This window comes from Candoia aspera, chromosome 2 (assembly GCF_035149785.1).
Source record: "Candoia aspera isolate rCanAsp1 chromosome 2, rCanAsp1.hap2, whole genome shotgun sequence".
Taxonomy (NCBI): Eukaryota; Metazoa; Chordata; class Lepidosauria; order Squamata; family Boidae; genus Candoia; species Candoia aspera.
Window position 1 is genome coordinate 109,364,037 of NC_086154.1, and position 16,291 is coordinate 109,380,327.

At 40.1% G+C, this 16,291-nt stretch overlaps 1 protein-coding gene across 1 annotated transcript in view; it reads right to left on the reverse strand.

Annotated features, from left to right (window-relative positions):
• MYO15B (myosin XVB) overlaps positions 1–16,291 on the reverse strand; it is a 75,148-nt gene that overhangs the window by 24,180 nt on the left and 34,677 nt on the right. The window contains exons 17-30 of the mRNA XM_063293100.1: positions 15,517–15,618; positions 14,562–14,715; positions 12,892–12,979; positions 12,016–12,202; positions 10,769–10,884; positions 9,693–9,752; positions 9,354–9,429; positions 8,201–8,319; positions 6,529–6,647; positions 5,837–5,978; positions 5,602–5,713; positions 4,861–5,021; positions 4,528–4,649; positions 415–478 (exon numbers count right to left, since the gene is read on the reverse strand). Coding sequence (XP_063149170.1) covers positions 415–478; positions 4,528–4,649; positions 4,861–5,021; positions 5,602–5,713; positions 5,837–5,978; positions 6,529–6,647; positions 8,201–8,319; positions 9,354–9,429; positions 9,693–9,752; positions 10,769–10,884; positions 12,016–12,202; positions 12,892–12,979; positions 14,562–14,715; positions 15,517–15,618 — 1,622 coding nt within the window. The remainder of the gene's footprint in view (positions 1–414; positions 479–4,527; positions 4,650–4,860; positions 5,022–5,601; positions 5,714–5,836; positions 5,979–6,528; positions 6,648–8,200; positions 8,320–9,353; positions 9,430–9,692; positions 9,753–10,768; positions 10,885–12,015; positions 12,203–12,891; positions 12,980–14,561; positions 14,716–15,516; positions 15,619–16,291) is intronic.

A 16,291-nucleotide genomic window follows, 5' to 3' on the forward strand; every position in this document is an offset into this window, starting at 1 on the left:
ACTGGAAACCCCTGTGGACTTTTTGCAGAAAACAGAAATAAAATGAACTTATGATTTCTGGTCTTGATGATTAGACAGGATAGATTATAGAAAGAAGAGAGAGATGTTGCAATTTTAGAGAAAGAGGTAAATTTATAATTGTACTTATAACTGCTGTAAAGAAGATTGGAAGCCACTTCTTTGTACCTTTTACTTTTTTTCCTTTCTTGCACTTCTAGCATTCTCTTTGATTTCTTTCTTTTTTTTCTTTCGTACTTTATATCAGCTTGTATTAGTTTTTATCTTATTTTTTAAAACTTTTAATAAAATTATTTTTTAAAGAAGACTTCTATCCATCACCCATCTCTTAACTCTCCATACCCCAAGTGACAAAGAGGAGGAGGCACCCAGAGATGGGGACTCCTTCTGGTTTACCTTTGTATGCTGAACCAAGAGAGCGGGGTCCTTCTGCTCAACACCCATGCCCTTCCATCCTACCCTAGCAGAAACACAAAAGGAGGATGTTACCTACATAATTAATCATGGGAAGATACAAGAGATGCTCCAATCTCCAGCAAGCCGTTGTTTCCAGCTGCAACCTTTGCTCAATGGGAAAACATATGATGGCATGCAGAAGGTCTCAGGTTCTCTCCCTCACTTTTTCAGGTTGGTTAGTTGTGTGTGTGTGTGTGTTTTAAATCAGATAGCAACTGTGAACAGGTTTTGCAAGAGACTCTAGAATTAAAAGATGGGTGATCTTTCTGAAAGCAAATATAACAACTGAAATCAGACACCACTTAGCTATGCTTTGCTTACCAGTTTGTTGAATAAACCACAATTGCTGGATTCACACAACAAGCTACACTAAAACCAAAATATCCCTATAAGGAACATGTGTCAATCATACATAGCTTTATACATCATAAGCAGCTTTCTGTGTTCATGATTTTTAAACTATGATCTATGAGCTCTCATTTATTTGCAAGGCATTAAATTAGATCTACACTAATGGGCTGACGCGGTGGCGCTGCGGGTTAAACCGCTGAGCTGTCGATCGGAAGGTCGGCGGTTCGAAACCGCGCGGCGGGGTGAGCTCCCGTTGCTCGTCCCAGCTTCTGCACACCAAGCAGTTCGAAAACATGCAAATGTGAGTAGATTAATTGGTACCGCTTCGGCGGGAAGGTAACGGCGTTCCGTGAGTCATGCTGGCCACATGACCCGGAAGTGTCTATGACAACGCCGGCTCCAAGGCTTTGAAACGGAGATGAGCACCGCCCCCTAGAGTCGGATTCGACTGGACTTTACGTCAAGGGAAACCTTTACCTTTACCTTTAATGGGCTGAACCAAGTCACAGTACTCAAGAAACAAACATCTTTAAATTAAAACCTTTAACATTAAAAAAAAAACTCAATAGAAATGATCAGCAGCATACATGATTCTCCACCCTGAAAGAATAAATAGGGCATGTAAGAAATAAGAAGCCTTGCTAGGAAGTACATAGGTGATCCAAGTCCATCTATGCAATGGACTTACGATGTGACCATAGGTACAGTATTTGGTACCTTCTCTATTTTTATTCTAAATGATGCAGCTTCAGTGTTTTTATTATATTGCATACTATTTTAATTGTTTTTGTACCCCATCCAGGCTTTCTCGCGAATGAAGGTCTCTTTTTAAATGTTAAATTATTAAAGAGTAGATAGCAAGCTCAGTGCTTACATCACAGTCATTTCATGATTTTCTTCTGGGTGCTGGGGATAGGAAAACCCACTCCTACATTCTTGAGGAACATGACAAAAGCAGTCAACTCATGTGTTTTGAATCCTGAGCTGCATAAATCTTTCCTTTGGTATTAATCCTTGAAATGTTTGATAGATTATTCTCAATCCTGTCTTCGGTACTAAGTAACATTTACTTGAGAAGTCTGTCAGGTGTAAACACTCTTAAGACACATAATCTTTCTATTTATCCAAATCACCCAATTCAGTCTTTGTGAAGTGAAAAAGCTCTGAAAATTTTAATATTGCTAGATAACTGTTAAGACTAATTCCATGAACTTTTATGAAAATTGGGGATTTCAAAACATCTTGTTCTCTAACAGCACAGGATTACTGACCAATGTGAAAAGTCCCTTAGACCAATTATGATTATATTAAATTAAATTGAAACTCAGAAATACTACAGTAGTTCTTATCTAACTGTGACAGCCCTACTGGCATTAGCTGATCCTGAACACTGAGAAGTGTGCAAATCTAAAATCTTCCTTCCCCTAGCCTGCCTTTGGAAAAGTGGTTTCTTCTGTCTGAGAAACAAATCTTGGTTTGTCCCACTTAGGGAAATGCTATCCACCTGTCATGAGGAAATGTAATCATAACCATTTATGTAAAGTATCTTAAACTTCCGCAAGTAAAATACAAGATGAAGTGAGCAATAAGTACACTTTCAGAGTGATCACATCACTTTCTACTTTATAAACATGCTGTGTTGACAAAGCTATGATATTGATGCAGCTTTTAACATGAAAGACTTCAAGGCTCACCTAAAGCTAGAGCAAGGGTGCTAGAAGGGAATAGGAATGGACAAAATGTTTTGAATCAAACCATCTGAAATTCAAAACACTCCATTTCAAGTATGAAATGCCCTGCTTCAAATGCAAAAATAGACGTTTTGACTGGAAAATGGGGTGTTTTGAGATCCAAAACACTCAAAACATGCTCTTTGACATATCACTACAACAGGATTTCAATGACTCAGGGTCACTTTTGAGGAGTCACCATGTCTAGTAAATACCACCTTACTAAACATGATAGGTACTCAGAAAGATCCCCAGAGCAGATCTCTGCATGGGTCAAAGTTGAAGGCAGCCCTTTAGATATCCCTTAAGTCCCTCAGTAATCTGGGACATGGTTTTATTGGCACATGTACTTCCTCAGATTGTGATAGCACCTGATAATCTATTTCTTAGCTCCATGAACCTCAATGCACTGCTAATATACGAAGTTCAAGCACTTTTTTCAACAGTTAATTCTTTATTGACACACATTTTAAATATACAAAAAGCAGGTATAAGACCATTATACAATGGTGATTATAATAAATCAAACGAGTTAAACTGAACACTGCAGATTAAATGAATACACTAAAAAGAATTGATTACAGCACATCAAGAGTGATTTGGGGAAATCAAAATGGCAGGAAAAGAATGAAATTTAGATGGTGATTGGGATTTGATTGAAATTTAGCAGAATGAAGCGTGATAATTTAGGGAGAACACATATGTGTGTGTGTTTGCTGTGGGTGCGTGCATATAAAATGAAATATATAAATATTTATTTGGAGAGAATTAAATCATGGGTTCAGGATAGGATAGGATAGGATAGGATTCTTCTTTGGAGTACAATTACTTTCTGGTTGTAATGGATGCGTAATTTTGTACATAGCCAGTATTTTCCACATACTATCAAAAAGTTAACTTGGAAGGGCAGTGGGACATTTTCCAGAATTATTCAGTTATTCTAATCAGTGAATTGGTGAAACTTCAGCTAGTCAAGCAAAGAATATTTTTGACAGATGCTCCTAAACCTTTGCACTGAAGGACATTCCTGCCATCAAAGATTTCCAGTACAGTTGATGAATCAAATGGAGTCTTGGGGGAATTTTATATGAGCAACTGAGAACATGACATAGCTTCTCTGTCCATTTTGACAGTATAGCAACATCTTCCAAATAGATCACCAGCCATTCCAAACTCTGCTCCCACTCCATCTCCAGCACAGGAATCTTTTCAGAAGGAGGGTCAGAAGACTATTTTATATGACTGACTGAATATCTATCGCTGACAATGTAGCTGTTCCCATGAAGGTCTCAAAAGATGGGAATTTTCAGTTGCCAGTTGGTTAAGAACGTGACTTATTTGCAAGTAGTAGAACAATAGTTCAGTTTCCTTCAGGATATCTGCATGGGAAAAAAGGTGCTAGAAGTATTCTTTCTTTTGAATGTTCTTTTCTAGCTGCCTGATATCTTCATTATTTTTCCACAGGTGTGTTTGTCATTAATGAAAATACAATTCAGAATTGCAATGCCTGGGGCATTACTGAAGGTTCAACTACTTCTATGTGCCTGAAAACTCTGAGAAAACATAGTGACCTCAAAACTGCATACATGGAAAAGGTTTGGAGAAAAACCTGTGCCCAGATAAACTTGACAGTTGGAAACAAAGGATTTTTCAAAAGGAGCAGGTCCTCTTTAGATAACCCTCTGCATTGAGTAAAGAATTGGAAGCAGAGTCCCAGACCATATTATTCACTGCTTTGTTTAACCTATTTTTACACCATCTTTCCATTAAAGAAAGAAATTAACATCACCTAGATAATGTCTGAAGATTTGCACACAACACAGATGAACAAGGTTACAACCATCAAATGAAGAATCTTTTCCCATGCCAGTGATAACATAAGAAATATACAGTGGGGCACAGCTATCAATTAAACCGTAAGAGCAGACTGCAATAGCATGTGGTTTAAGAGACTCTGTTATAGAATACCTACGTGGATTGGGCTTCTCTGAAATGTGCCATTGCAAACTCCTTCATAGTGTAGTGGCAAATATCCGGAGGGTTTATAGGTGTGCTAGGGCTGGTAACTTCTGACTCTGTGCTGGAAGTAGAATTCTGAAGAGACAGAAAATCAAACATCAGAGAACTGGTACTCAAAATATTGGTACTGAAAAATGTCATCTCATGATACTCATATTCCATCTCTTGCATAGTCTTCATGCTCTGCAGTCTCTGCTGATGGTTTGCATTCCTTCAGCAACAATATAGTCTCCTCCCTTCTCTTTCTTGTATGACTAATCCCATCGGTCCCTGCTGAAAACCTCACCTCTTTGTTAACTGTTCTCTCCTGTGTGTTTTTCTTCCAGCCTGTTCGGACTTCTTCCTGTTGATTCATGTGGAGGTTGAGGTAATCGGGAGCTGCCACAACCTGCACCATTCCAGAAGGGAAAAGGCCAGAGCGCCCACCGATAGAACCAAACTGCCAACCTGAACAGAAAAGATTGAAATTAGGCTACCCAACGCCTGCTTACATTGTCTTTGCAGCTTATTTCCCACAGGGCAGCCTTTCCAAACTCGAATAGCCTGCAGACGTGTGAGCTTGAAACTCCCCAGAATTCCTCACCCAATATAGCTACTGAGAACTGTGACAGTCGCAAAAAGTAGCCCATCGGTGCTATGCACTGATTGAAGCAAGTATGTGCGTTGTCATTATGGGCTCTTGACATCAGTTATTCATGGCTGGATAATTCAGCAGAATTGAGTTCCTGTTGGGCAAGCACATTACTAAGGATTCAGTAATGTGTAAGAAAACCTTTTAACAACAGCAGCCATCTTTGAATTTGAAAACACACCTTCTTTTGACTGTGATACTCTTTTGAACTTATTGGAAGTGTTTGTGAGCTCAAAAGAAGGTAAGAGATTGTTCTGAGCTTGAAACAATTCTAAAATGCTCCAAACCACTTACTGTAGTTGACACTCCTTGAAGCAGCGGTTTCACTCTTGACAATGGGCATTTTGAATTTGAAAGAGGATATTTTGAATTAAGAATGGTTTGAATCTTTCTTACCTGGCTCCAGTCCCTTCATGGGAAGTAGTCGAATGAAGTCACCTTTCTTGAAATTTAAGAGGCTCTTGTCATCTGTGATATAGCTACGCATAGCAATGACATAGTTGGAATCCTTTTGGAAGGACGGGGGAGGAAAAACAGAGGTGAGGGGTTGCAGTTATTCCGGCAGTAGCAATCCCTGTCCTCTACATCAGCCAAGCAAGATCCGTGGCTTGCAGGATGCCTTCGCTCTTACCTGTTTCAGTTCTCTGAGGAAGATTTCCACCGTAACCTTAATCTGCTGGGCTTTTTGAGAGTGAAGTATGAGCTGCTCATTCTTCAGAGAGAATTGAAGGATAGTCTGACCCATCAGCTCCAAGGAGAGCACATCTGCATAACTGAAAAAGTCAGAGAAAGTGACTTGTGCTTGGCTTTCATCCTTGGCTTAGTTGTTTAGCAGCTACTTTACTAAGCCCATTGGGATAATTTTTGTTGGGCTATACCTCCTCAGCCCTCAAAAGGTACCTGAAGTTATAAGAAACCCCTACACTAGCAAAACGTACCAAGACAAAGGCCATCTGTTCTCCCCTTATCCCAAGGCATAAACCCGTACTCACTGGTCTCTCTGATCTGCACCAATGCAGTCTAGACCACGTGGTGCTGCAGCAAAAGGAACTTGCAGGTTGACTAGCTCAAGATGATTCAGGCAAGTGCACCATGCCATGAGAACAAAATCTATTTTCCACCAAGCAGAGCCAGTCAATACACTCCAACATGCAGCCAGCTGGCCTGCATTATGAGCTGTACTCACCCCCAGCACTTGTTTGCATCTTTGCCAGGGTTGTGAGGGTGCCTAGAGTGAGTTTGTTGTATTCTACCACCAAGGAGGCAATGGCCTCCCTCATGAATGTATCAAGCAGCACTATACTGGATTTTGTTGCCTCTCACCTAAAGCTGCAAAGGATTTTCAGCTGTTCGGGACTGAAACTGGCTTCTTTGGATTTCTTCAACAGCTGCACTCCCCGGTGAGAAACACCCAGTATCTGGACATCACTTCCATTTTCTCCCTATCAGAAAGGGAATAGAAGCAGCAACAAAATGGTTGACAAAATGGTTCCCATGGTTTACTCAGGCAAAAGGGAGGAAAGGAGCAGTCGCTTTGGTGGACAATCTGCAGTGCCAGGCTCTTTGGACTGATTCCAAATGACAGATGAAAGCTGCAGCCTCTTGCCTGTCCTCTTGTCCCTTGGGCAAGAAGAAAGAGGGGCACAGAAGAGGCGGGCCAGGCCCACCCATGGCAAATTATTCCCCCAGGAATGTTGTCCTCGATAGAAAAAAACCCCAATCCTCACCTGTTCTCATTCTGAGTTTTGCAGTTGTACCCACGCAGATTAAGTGAGACAATGGGACAAGAGAAAGCTCCAGGTGAAGAAAAAGTACACGCTATAGTAAGCCACATGGAGCTTATCTGGTTTGGCTCAGCAGTCTAGGCAAGCCCAGTCAGTAATGATTTATGCTATAAACCATACTTACACAAAATACAGCTTAGCATAATGAGTGAATAAATGAGAGCCAGCGTGGTGTAGTGGCTAAAGTGCTGGGCTAGAGACCGTGAGTTCTAGTCGTCCCTTAGGCAAGGAAGCCAGCTGGGTGCCTTTGGGCCAGTCATTCTCTCTCAGCCTGGCCCACCTCACAAGGTTGTTGTTGTGGGGCAAATAGGAAGTTTATTAGGTATAAATGTTGCCTTGAGTTGACAAAAAATAAAGAGAGGATAACAAACTAATAAATAAATAAATAGAGAACCAGTTTGGTGTAGTAGTTAAGGCATCAGACTAGAAACCAGGAGACACTGAATTCTAGTCCTGCCTCAGGCACAAAAACAGCTGGATGACCTTGGGCCAGTCACTCTCTCTCAGCCCTAAGAAGGTGGCAATGGCAAGCCACTTCTGAAAAATCTTGCCAAGAAAACTGCAGGGATTTGTTCAGGCAGTCTTCGAGAATTGGACGTGACTGGATGGATGGATGGATGGATGGATAAATAAATACATAAATAAATAGCTAGCTAGCTAGCTAGCAGTGTTCTGGAGACTGGCTGAAACATGGTGGCTGAAAACTTGCTGGTGTGGTAAAGCTTTCCCACACAGTGCACATGCCCACTGTCAGTTTCAACAAGGTCAGACTTCATGCACAGGCAACCTTTATGTGACAAAGATACTAGTCCAGAGGGCTGCCATGTGTGAGTCTTACCCAGTTGATCAGACAGGAAACATGAGCAGATAAGATAGTTCTACTTTATTGTAAAGCTACATTAACAGAATCTTGCAAGTCTGAAAGTGCAATTCTCCCACCGTCTCCTCTACAGCCCAAGAAACTAGGGAGGGTCTCTTTTGAACCTCTTGCCCCACCCACTTCCAGCTGCAGGCTATGCTCCCTCTTATCTAACTGTTCCCTATGTAGCATCTCTTCGCCTCATCTCCCAAGTTTTTCTCACACACCATTACACCATGTTACTGATTTACGGATAATAGCTGAAGCCCTTAGGGGGGCAAAGCTCTGAATCTTAGTGGAAGGACCATAACATGATTTTTGAGTTATGGAAGGTTGAGGTAGACTAACTTACTTTTACTGGGAAAAGGCGAGAGAAATAGCTGGCCCAGTTATCACGAGCAGCCACCACAATTCTTTTCTTTATCCCTTCTTCTGTAATGGAGCTGACATCCATGCCCACTTGGAATTCCGCTGCCAGCAACAATACAAAGGAAAAGTTTAATCAGCAGACTCAGGGTAGGGATCAGTCTCTGATGGAAGCAGGCTACAGAGATGACTAAAGCTAACACAAGTAGGAAGCAGCATCAAAGGGTGCATTGTTTGCAATGACAGTCTGCAAGCAGGGATCTGATATTCTGCAGCCAGCATTAGAGATCATTCTATTGGAGCTGGTGATCACATCAAGGAAACAAATCCTGATAGCACTGCCCCTAGAAATTTTCTCTTTCTTTGGAAAAAGTAGGAATGCATAACAATGCATAAAAAGGGTTTAGCTTGTATAACTGCAATGAGATTAGGTTGAATCAAGTAAGTTTGGCCATGTGCATGTAGCGGGAAGCACTCTGGATTGTTATATTTGTTGACCAGGATCTCTTTGGGTTATGTACAGCAGTGCTACCTCTTCCCAACTTCTCTGGAGATGTTGAATAATTATTTGCAGGAATAGTCTAGGAGATTTTTATTGCCCAAATGAAGAAAAACCTAATGCCATGTTGCCATTCCATGCACAGAAAGCAGCTAGACTGGCAGCTGACTCTCCTTTTGATGCAAGTGATGCAGTGCAATGATGCCCTCCACTGTACCCAAAGCAACAGGCTAGCTTCTGGGGTGGAGAAAAAAGCGCTGTGCCATTGACAGTTCTGTCTCCCAAAGGAAGGGAGCAACTGGGTTGCTTTATGTTAGCTAATGGAAGGAGAGTCCTGAACATCTGGACCTGGGGGATTGGGCAGGAACTCATCTGACACAATGCTGTTAATTATTTCAGCCCCTAAACACAGTTATCACTGAGTGAGGAACAGTTTAGAAGTGGCTTATTTGTCTTAGTAGGAGAATCTTAGTGGGTTCGGTAATAGGTTATGTGAAGGCAGAACACGGCAGGGTGCTCTAAACATATAACAGGTCCCATAACTCTAAGGAGTAAAAGACTTCCAAACAATTCTTCAGTTTTAGATGGAAAGTACATGCCTCCAAGATACTTGAGGACTAGGAACCCACTGCTTGCTTACCTAACAGGTCTTTCATCTTGCGCCTCTCCTCTCTGGAAATTCGAATGCAAGAATTGGAGTAAGTATCTCTCAAGATCTTGGAAGGAACAAAAATGGATTTAAATTCAGTTCATATGATTTATAATGCAAGGGTCAAGCTTTGAGATAGAACATATAGAGTAAACCAGGTATATGCTTTGAAAGAGACAAAACATAATGAAGCATGAAGATAAAAGATAAAGTCCTTGATGGAGAAGCTGAAGGTCCAAAAGAAAGTGAGTCTCTCTTGACTTTCATGTACACATGTGCTTGCGTGCACGCACACACGCGTGCACACACACACACACACACACTACTTACCTGGTCACATAACAGATTCAAGCAGTAAGGATGACTGAAATTTTCTCTGGGATAAAAAACCTATTGAGGAAGAGATCCGATACAAAGTTGATTTCGCACATGCAATAATAAAATCATGACTCAAAAAAGCAAGTGATTGCATACATTAATATATTCAAACACACATTGCTGAGTGAAGATAACTTATATTTCATTTTGGGGAGAAGCAATAGCTTGTTGATACAGAAGTCTATCCTGGCATAGGAAAAGTAATTAAACATCCAGCCAGTCATATAATCAGACATGTGGTTTCTAACCAATCTGTATTAATCTCCATCACAGTGAGTGGGTTATTATGTGCTTCCATGCTGTAATTAAAAAGGGTTCCCACTTCTTTTTCTTTTGCCATTGTCCTGGCCCCACTTTATCCCGAACCTGTACAAATGATCACTGCCAATGATACAATAATCCATGTGAACCATTCCAGATTTCATAATAATCCTAAGCATACCATAATAAGCATACAGGCCAGAATGCACTGAAATTAACGGGGTCTCGGAAGCGTGGCTTCTCGGCTGTAGCTCCCGCCCTGTGGAGCATCCTCCCCCCAGAGGTCCGACAGGCCCCTTCATTCCTGGACTTCCGAAAAAGACTAAAGACCTGGTTTTGTCAGCCGGCTTGGAATGGGAGGGGGAATAGTTACACCTGGGGGTGGCTAGCGCCCGAAGTGATTGTGAGGGGCGTCCTACACTCACGGACTGATTAAAATCTCTTGCCACTTAGATTTTACTATATTCTTATTGTATTGTATTGTTATACTGAAATGGTTTTAAGTTTTAACTGCATTTTATTGTAAACCGCCCAGAGTCCCCCATGAGGGGGAGATGGGTGGTGAATAAATTTATAAATAAAATAAAAATAAATAAAAATAAATTACTCAAACACATTTTGCAGAATGGGAGCTGCAAGAGGATTAGGCACCAAGCATCCAAGTTGTGGGAGATGCCCTCACTACAGATGTTCAGAAGCCAATTTTAGTAACTAACGTTACTTCCACGACCAGAAAAGCAATGCAAGGAGGTGGGATCATGACACACCTCTTTCCGCAAGAAGAGTTTCCATGAAGGATTAGTGTAGGAGAAGCTGACACTAGCCGAGAGATTGAAGAGCTGCGTTTTGACACCGGCTTCTTCCAACACTGTCCTAGCTGAATCTAAGTGTGAAAGAAACAGAAACAGAAGGAAGTTCATTGTTCTAGTATTTATAGGTTGCTTTTTAAGATCAAAGTTATCCTCAAAGCAGTTGAGAGTATTTTGTCATATCTCTGAGCTCTTCACGATCTACAAGAGCATTCTCAAGTTAAAAACAAAATAGCCATCTCTTCTTAAAATGGGCTTTCAGTAAAGACTGTGGCTACAAACTACCTTGCTCACAATATCTAAAAGCAGATTTTAAAATGGTATAAAACAGAATTAATTATGGACCCAGTAAAGTGTTCTCTGCTATAATAAATGCATACATTGCCCTTCAATAAAAGGCTTCCAAGGTAATAATTCAATTCAAAGTAATAAAGAAAAAAAATGAGTAAACTAAAAAAAAACCCAATAACTGTGAGCGATGACCTGGCCTAGAGGGTAAGGCAGCCTCTCCCGGTTGTGGTCCGTAGTATGTCTGATTATCTTCAGTCGGGGTGGCAATGATTGGTGCGAATGGGAGCTGTGAACCATCATCATTTGAAGATCCCTGGTTGAGAACAGCTGCATTATAGCTGAACTGCTAGGGCATGTATACGAGCCACACAGCGACAGGACAGGTGAATTAAAAGATCACGTTAAACAGGAAGGTTCTGACTTACTGGAAGGAGGGGACAACACTTTGTCTCTGTTTGCTATTACCATCTAACTATTACCTGATGCTATTAGAACGTTTATAACCTTGGTCAGCACTCAAATGCTTTCAAAATAATATATTCAGTATTCACCCTTTTTGCTCCTGATACAATATTATACAAAATCAAAAGGTGAACCAAAATATTTTGTGGAAACGATAAATGCAAAATAGTAAGGAACATCTCTATTGCATCATGCTTACAGTTTTACTTCTGCATCATAAAAATATATGTTACTTGTAAAACACAACGAAGACCAGAATATATTGCACGGCCTTAGCCAAAACTCGATTAGGTTTGTAAAATAAATGTATCTGGAGTTACCCACAAAATGCTTACCACCGGGGGCTTTTTCCCCAGAGAAAACACTCCACCAGTAAAGATTGCTGCTTTCTAACTTAATTGACAGCAGATGTGTCAAAGAGAAGCCTGCAGGATCAAAGATGGTTTGCTTACCTTCCATGCCAGCTTCATCTGTGACAGAATCTGAAGGAAAGGAAGGTGGTGGCCCAGGAGGGGGGGGAGGAAGCACTAAGCCAGGATGGCCAGAAACATCCACGAGAGCCAGTTGTTTTTCTTTGATGGAATTGGATGGTTTGACTGGTGGTGGAGGTGGTGATGGTTTAATTTTTTCAGAGGATAGCTGGAATGGGGGAGCAGAAAGGAAGAGCAAGGAGACAGTTCAGCCATGGCTATAGATTACTTACATGTGATTAGCAACTCATTTACATCCTACAGCTAGCAAGTTAAGTCTTTCACAACATGTAATATAAAAAGCAAACAGTGATGTAGCTAGAAGCTTTCTGGGAGAAATCTTCTAAATCACTGAAGACAATTGGCATTTAATTTGTTCATTTCATTCAATACAGGAGGACCCAAGAGGATGATTTAAATGGAGCAGACATTATAAGTGCTATAAGTTTATTAGTAGTAGTAGATGGCTTTTAACAGCATCTAAATAGAGTTAGCGGTGCCCTGTCCATAAGTCAAGTCATGGTGTCTCTTGGTTCAGGCTCTCAAAATTCTTTTCAGAAGATTGAGTTCCATCTAGAGAACAGATTTAGAACTGCTCCAAAGATGCTGACTGAGTGGGGATAGCTACAGCCATATAGTCAAGTGTTATTTTCATATGTTATGAAAATATGTTCTATTTTGCCTGCGGTGGCAAATATAGGTTTATCTGATTTTTATCTACATGCTAGGCAAAGAAAAAGGGAATTATTCAAAGCTTCCCAGTGAGTATCATGAGCTGACTAGGGATTTAAGCCTACAAATTTGGACAGGATATTTCCTTATGCACACTAGAATGGAAGTAGCAAATCAAACACTCACCGATGAATGACCCAACCCTACAATCCCCAGTTTTGTTAGAGCTTCGTCCTTTGGGTCACACTTCTTCATAAAAGATTTAGAGAGGTTTCTGCAAGTCATATAAAAAAACAGCTAAGATTACCTGTTGTCTCCTAATGTACCTATGTGGCTGTCACCTGAAGAAGCTTTCTTTAGAAGAGAAATGGTGGGGAAACCAAGCTGGTTGAGATATAAAGACTTGTTGATTTTTGAGGAAGGTGAACCTTAACTTAAAACAAGGGAATGATTCAAATTGGAAGCTCATAGTTGTCACCGGTTTACATTTGCACAATTGACAGAAAGACTTAATTTGGATAAAAAGATTTATAATTTTATTAATGAAAAAACACATTTTGAAATGGAACTTTGTACAAATGATGAACATGTCATTACAAAGATGTATAAAATGTTGTTGGAAATGAATTTAGAAGATGAATATGTTAAGGACTGTATGATTAAATGGGCTACGAACTTCGGGTATAATATTATGCTTGAACAGTGGGAGAATAGGTGGAATAAAGGCTTGAAATTTACTCTGAACTACAATCTGAAAGAGAACTTTTATACAGTGTACTGTATTGTTAGTATCTAACACCTGATAAGTTGTCAAAAATGTTTAATGGGGTATTAAATGTTCGTTGGAATGTTCTCATGGTGAAGGAACTTTTTATCATCTCTGGTGGACTTGTGGGAAAGCTAAGAAATTCTGGGACCAAATATATGTTATGATTCAAAAGATTCCTAAAGTGGATATACAGTTGAAACCAGAACTGTTCCTCCTGGGTTTAATGGATAAAGAGCTTGAGAAACAGCCTGGGTCTTGGTTTTGATACATGATAACAGCAGCAAGACTTTTATATGCTCAAAGACGGAAAGATCCACAAATTCCCTCAGCAGAAGAATGGATGGTTAAATTAAGGGAACTGGCTCAAATGGCTAAATTGACAGCATTAATGAGAGAAAATACCATAACTGGACTTGTTTCTACTTGGAAACCACTTTTGGACTATTTGCTTGTTACTGAAAAAAATGAAGTTCTGATTTTGGATTTTGATGATTAAATGGTTTGATTTTATAGAAGTAATGTTACTAAAAGTTTAATTAATGGTAAGAGATTAAATCTGTATAATATGTATTTATATTTGTGTTGGAGAAGATCGGAAGTCATGTTCTCTTTATGTTTTCTACCTATTTCCGCACTTTTATAGTTTTTCTTTTTTCTTTAGTTCTGCGTTCTATCTTCTCTGTATTCTATATTACGTATTTTAACTATACTTTGAAAAAAATTAATAAAGTTCTAATTCTAAGATGACCTGATGTGTGGACCGCCATGGACTGTGCAAAAAAAAAAAAGGCCTATTCTTAGAGACTTTATTTACAGAAGTTCTCTTACATATGTAGATGCAAAAGCTCCATGGCTGCTCCCACTCCCACTTTAGAAAGAGAATCCTGTGACAAGGTGGTTGGTGACCTATTCAAGAAATGTCCAGCATCGAGGGGCAAATGTTTTCTCAATGACAGACACATTAATGCATTTGCCCCGCCCCACAGCTGAGATGTTTTCTGGATAGCCTGGGAAAGCTGTGGGAGTTTCTGCAACTTCAATCACAAAGGGGGATCTAACTCCTTGACCAACTGGGCACATTTATTACCTGACAGGCATGATGGGTTTTGGTGGTGGCACTGGACGATTCTTGTGGGTTTTAATAATGTTCCGTATCTCCTGGCTTGGTTCAGGCTGTTCAGGATTCATATTGAGGAATTTCCTCTTCTGATCATTTTCCATTTGTGTAGGAGGTGGAAAACCTGAAGTAAATAATTAAGAATATGGTTTTCCTTTTCTTTTTTTAATTACAACCTCCATCACCCCCAAACTGTTTTGGTATTCCCCAGCAGTTTCTAAACAGCTTCTTCCCAATCTCTCACACAAATACCTTGCTGTCTTCATCCTGTGTGTGTGTGTGCGTGTGTGCGTGTGTGTGTGTGCGTTTAAGAAACTAGAAAGAGCAGTGAGACAAACAACAAAAACCAACTGCTTTTCAGAATAGAAAAGTTGAAGGAACAGGGTGGGAAAGCAACCCAGAGTTCCTTGGGTAGACAGGCTGCTATATAGATTTGTTAAATGAAAGAATGAATGAATAAGTCACCATCTCTTTATCATGTGCCCTATCCACAGCTCTGTCTGCAGAGATAATATGAAGGGAGCCATTGGGGGGACAGAATCACATCCTCACCCATGAAATGCTATTACAACTTGTTTGGATCTTCTCAAGAATGTGCTGTAATGTGAAAGATGAATAGAAAAATTGGTCTATTAATGTGAGAAATCATGGACTGTCCTGCAGGTTGCTCAGATCAGAGTGGTCAGCATCTAACTGAAGCCTTCTTCCACACATTAATGTTTTGTTACCATTATTTCTTTATCATATCTGATGAAATCAGCTGTTACCTACAAAAATATCTGCTGTGACAAACCAATCATTCCCTAAACTGCTATGACAGCACTTTTGGTTCTCTTGCAACACCTTTAAGAATCAGGCGGTTGAAAGTCTCTTGCATGAGCTTTTTACAGTATTCAGATGCTGAATATAGGTGGCCACAGCTTACCTGAATTTGATTCTTGGCTGGCACTTGAGTCCTCTGACTGTTCTTTTATTGTACGGCTTTTTGAAGGGGAAATTACTTGCTTCACTGGAATTGTTTGGTATCCTGTATACAAAAAGAGGGTCAGGCACTGACAGTTTCTTAAATCTATGTTTTGTTCTGGCATCAGTCTAATCAGATTTTGCAAGAAACTAGACTAACAGAGGTTGCAAAGGACTTAGAGACTGATACAGCTAAATTTTATTCTTAAAAGTTTACAATTATGGAGAACCAGAAGTAGAATATAACAGGGGGAAAAGAATCACACTGAGGCTTAGATACCACTAGGATAAGGGAAGACTTGAGCAAAACAAAGATTTTGATTATTCTGAACCATGTCCCACACTAGAGTAGTGCTGCTGGCTGGGGGATTCTGAGAGTTGAAGTCCACACATCTTAAAGTTGCCAAGGTTGAGAAACACTGTACTACAGAGTGAAAGAAACATGTTAAGTATCCTATGGTATATGACTGGGGATATATTTTTTTTGCCCTGAATTCGACTAGTTGGACAATGGAAGCACAAAGCTGGCTTGTCATTAGAAGTCCTCATCCTGTTCCTCTTATCAACATTAATTTCTATTTGGATAACTGAAAAGACTAATTATATCCCAAGAATTTCAATCTTGTTCTTACAAAACACATTTCACTTGGAAAGAGTAAGAGCAGGCAGCAACAAAGATCTTATTGCATCAGTATGAAGAATGAAGACAAGGATTCTGAGAAGGACAGCAACTTACT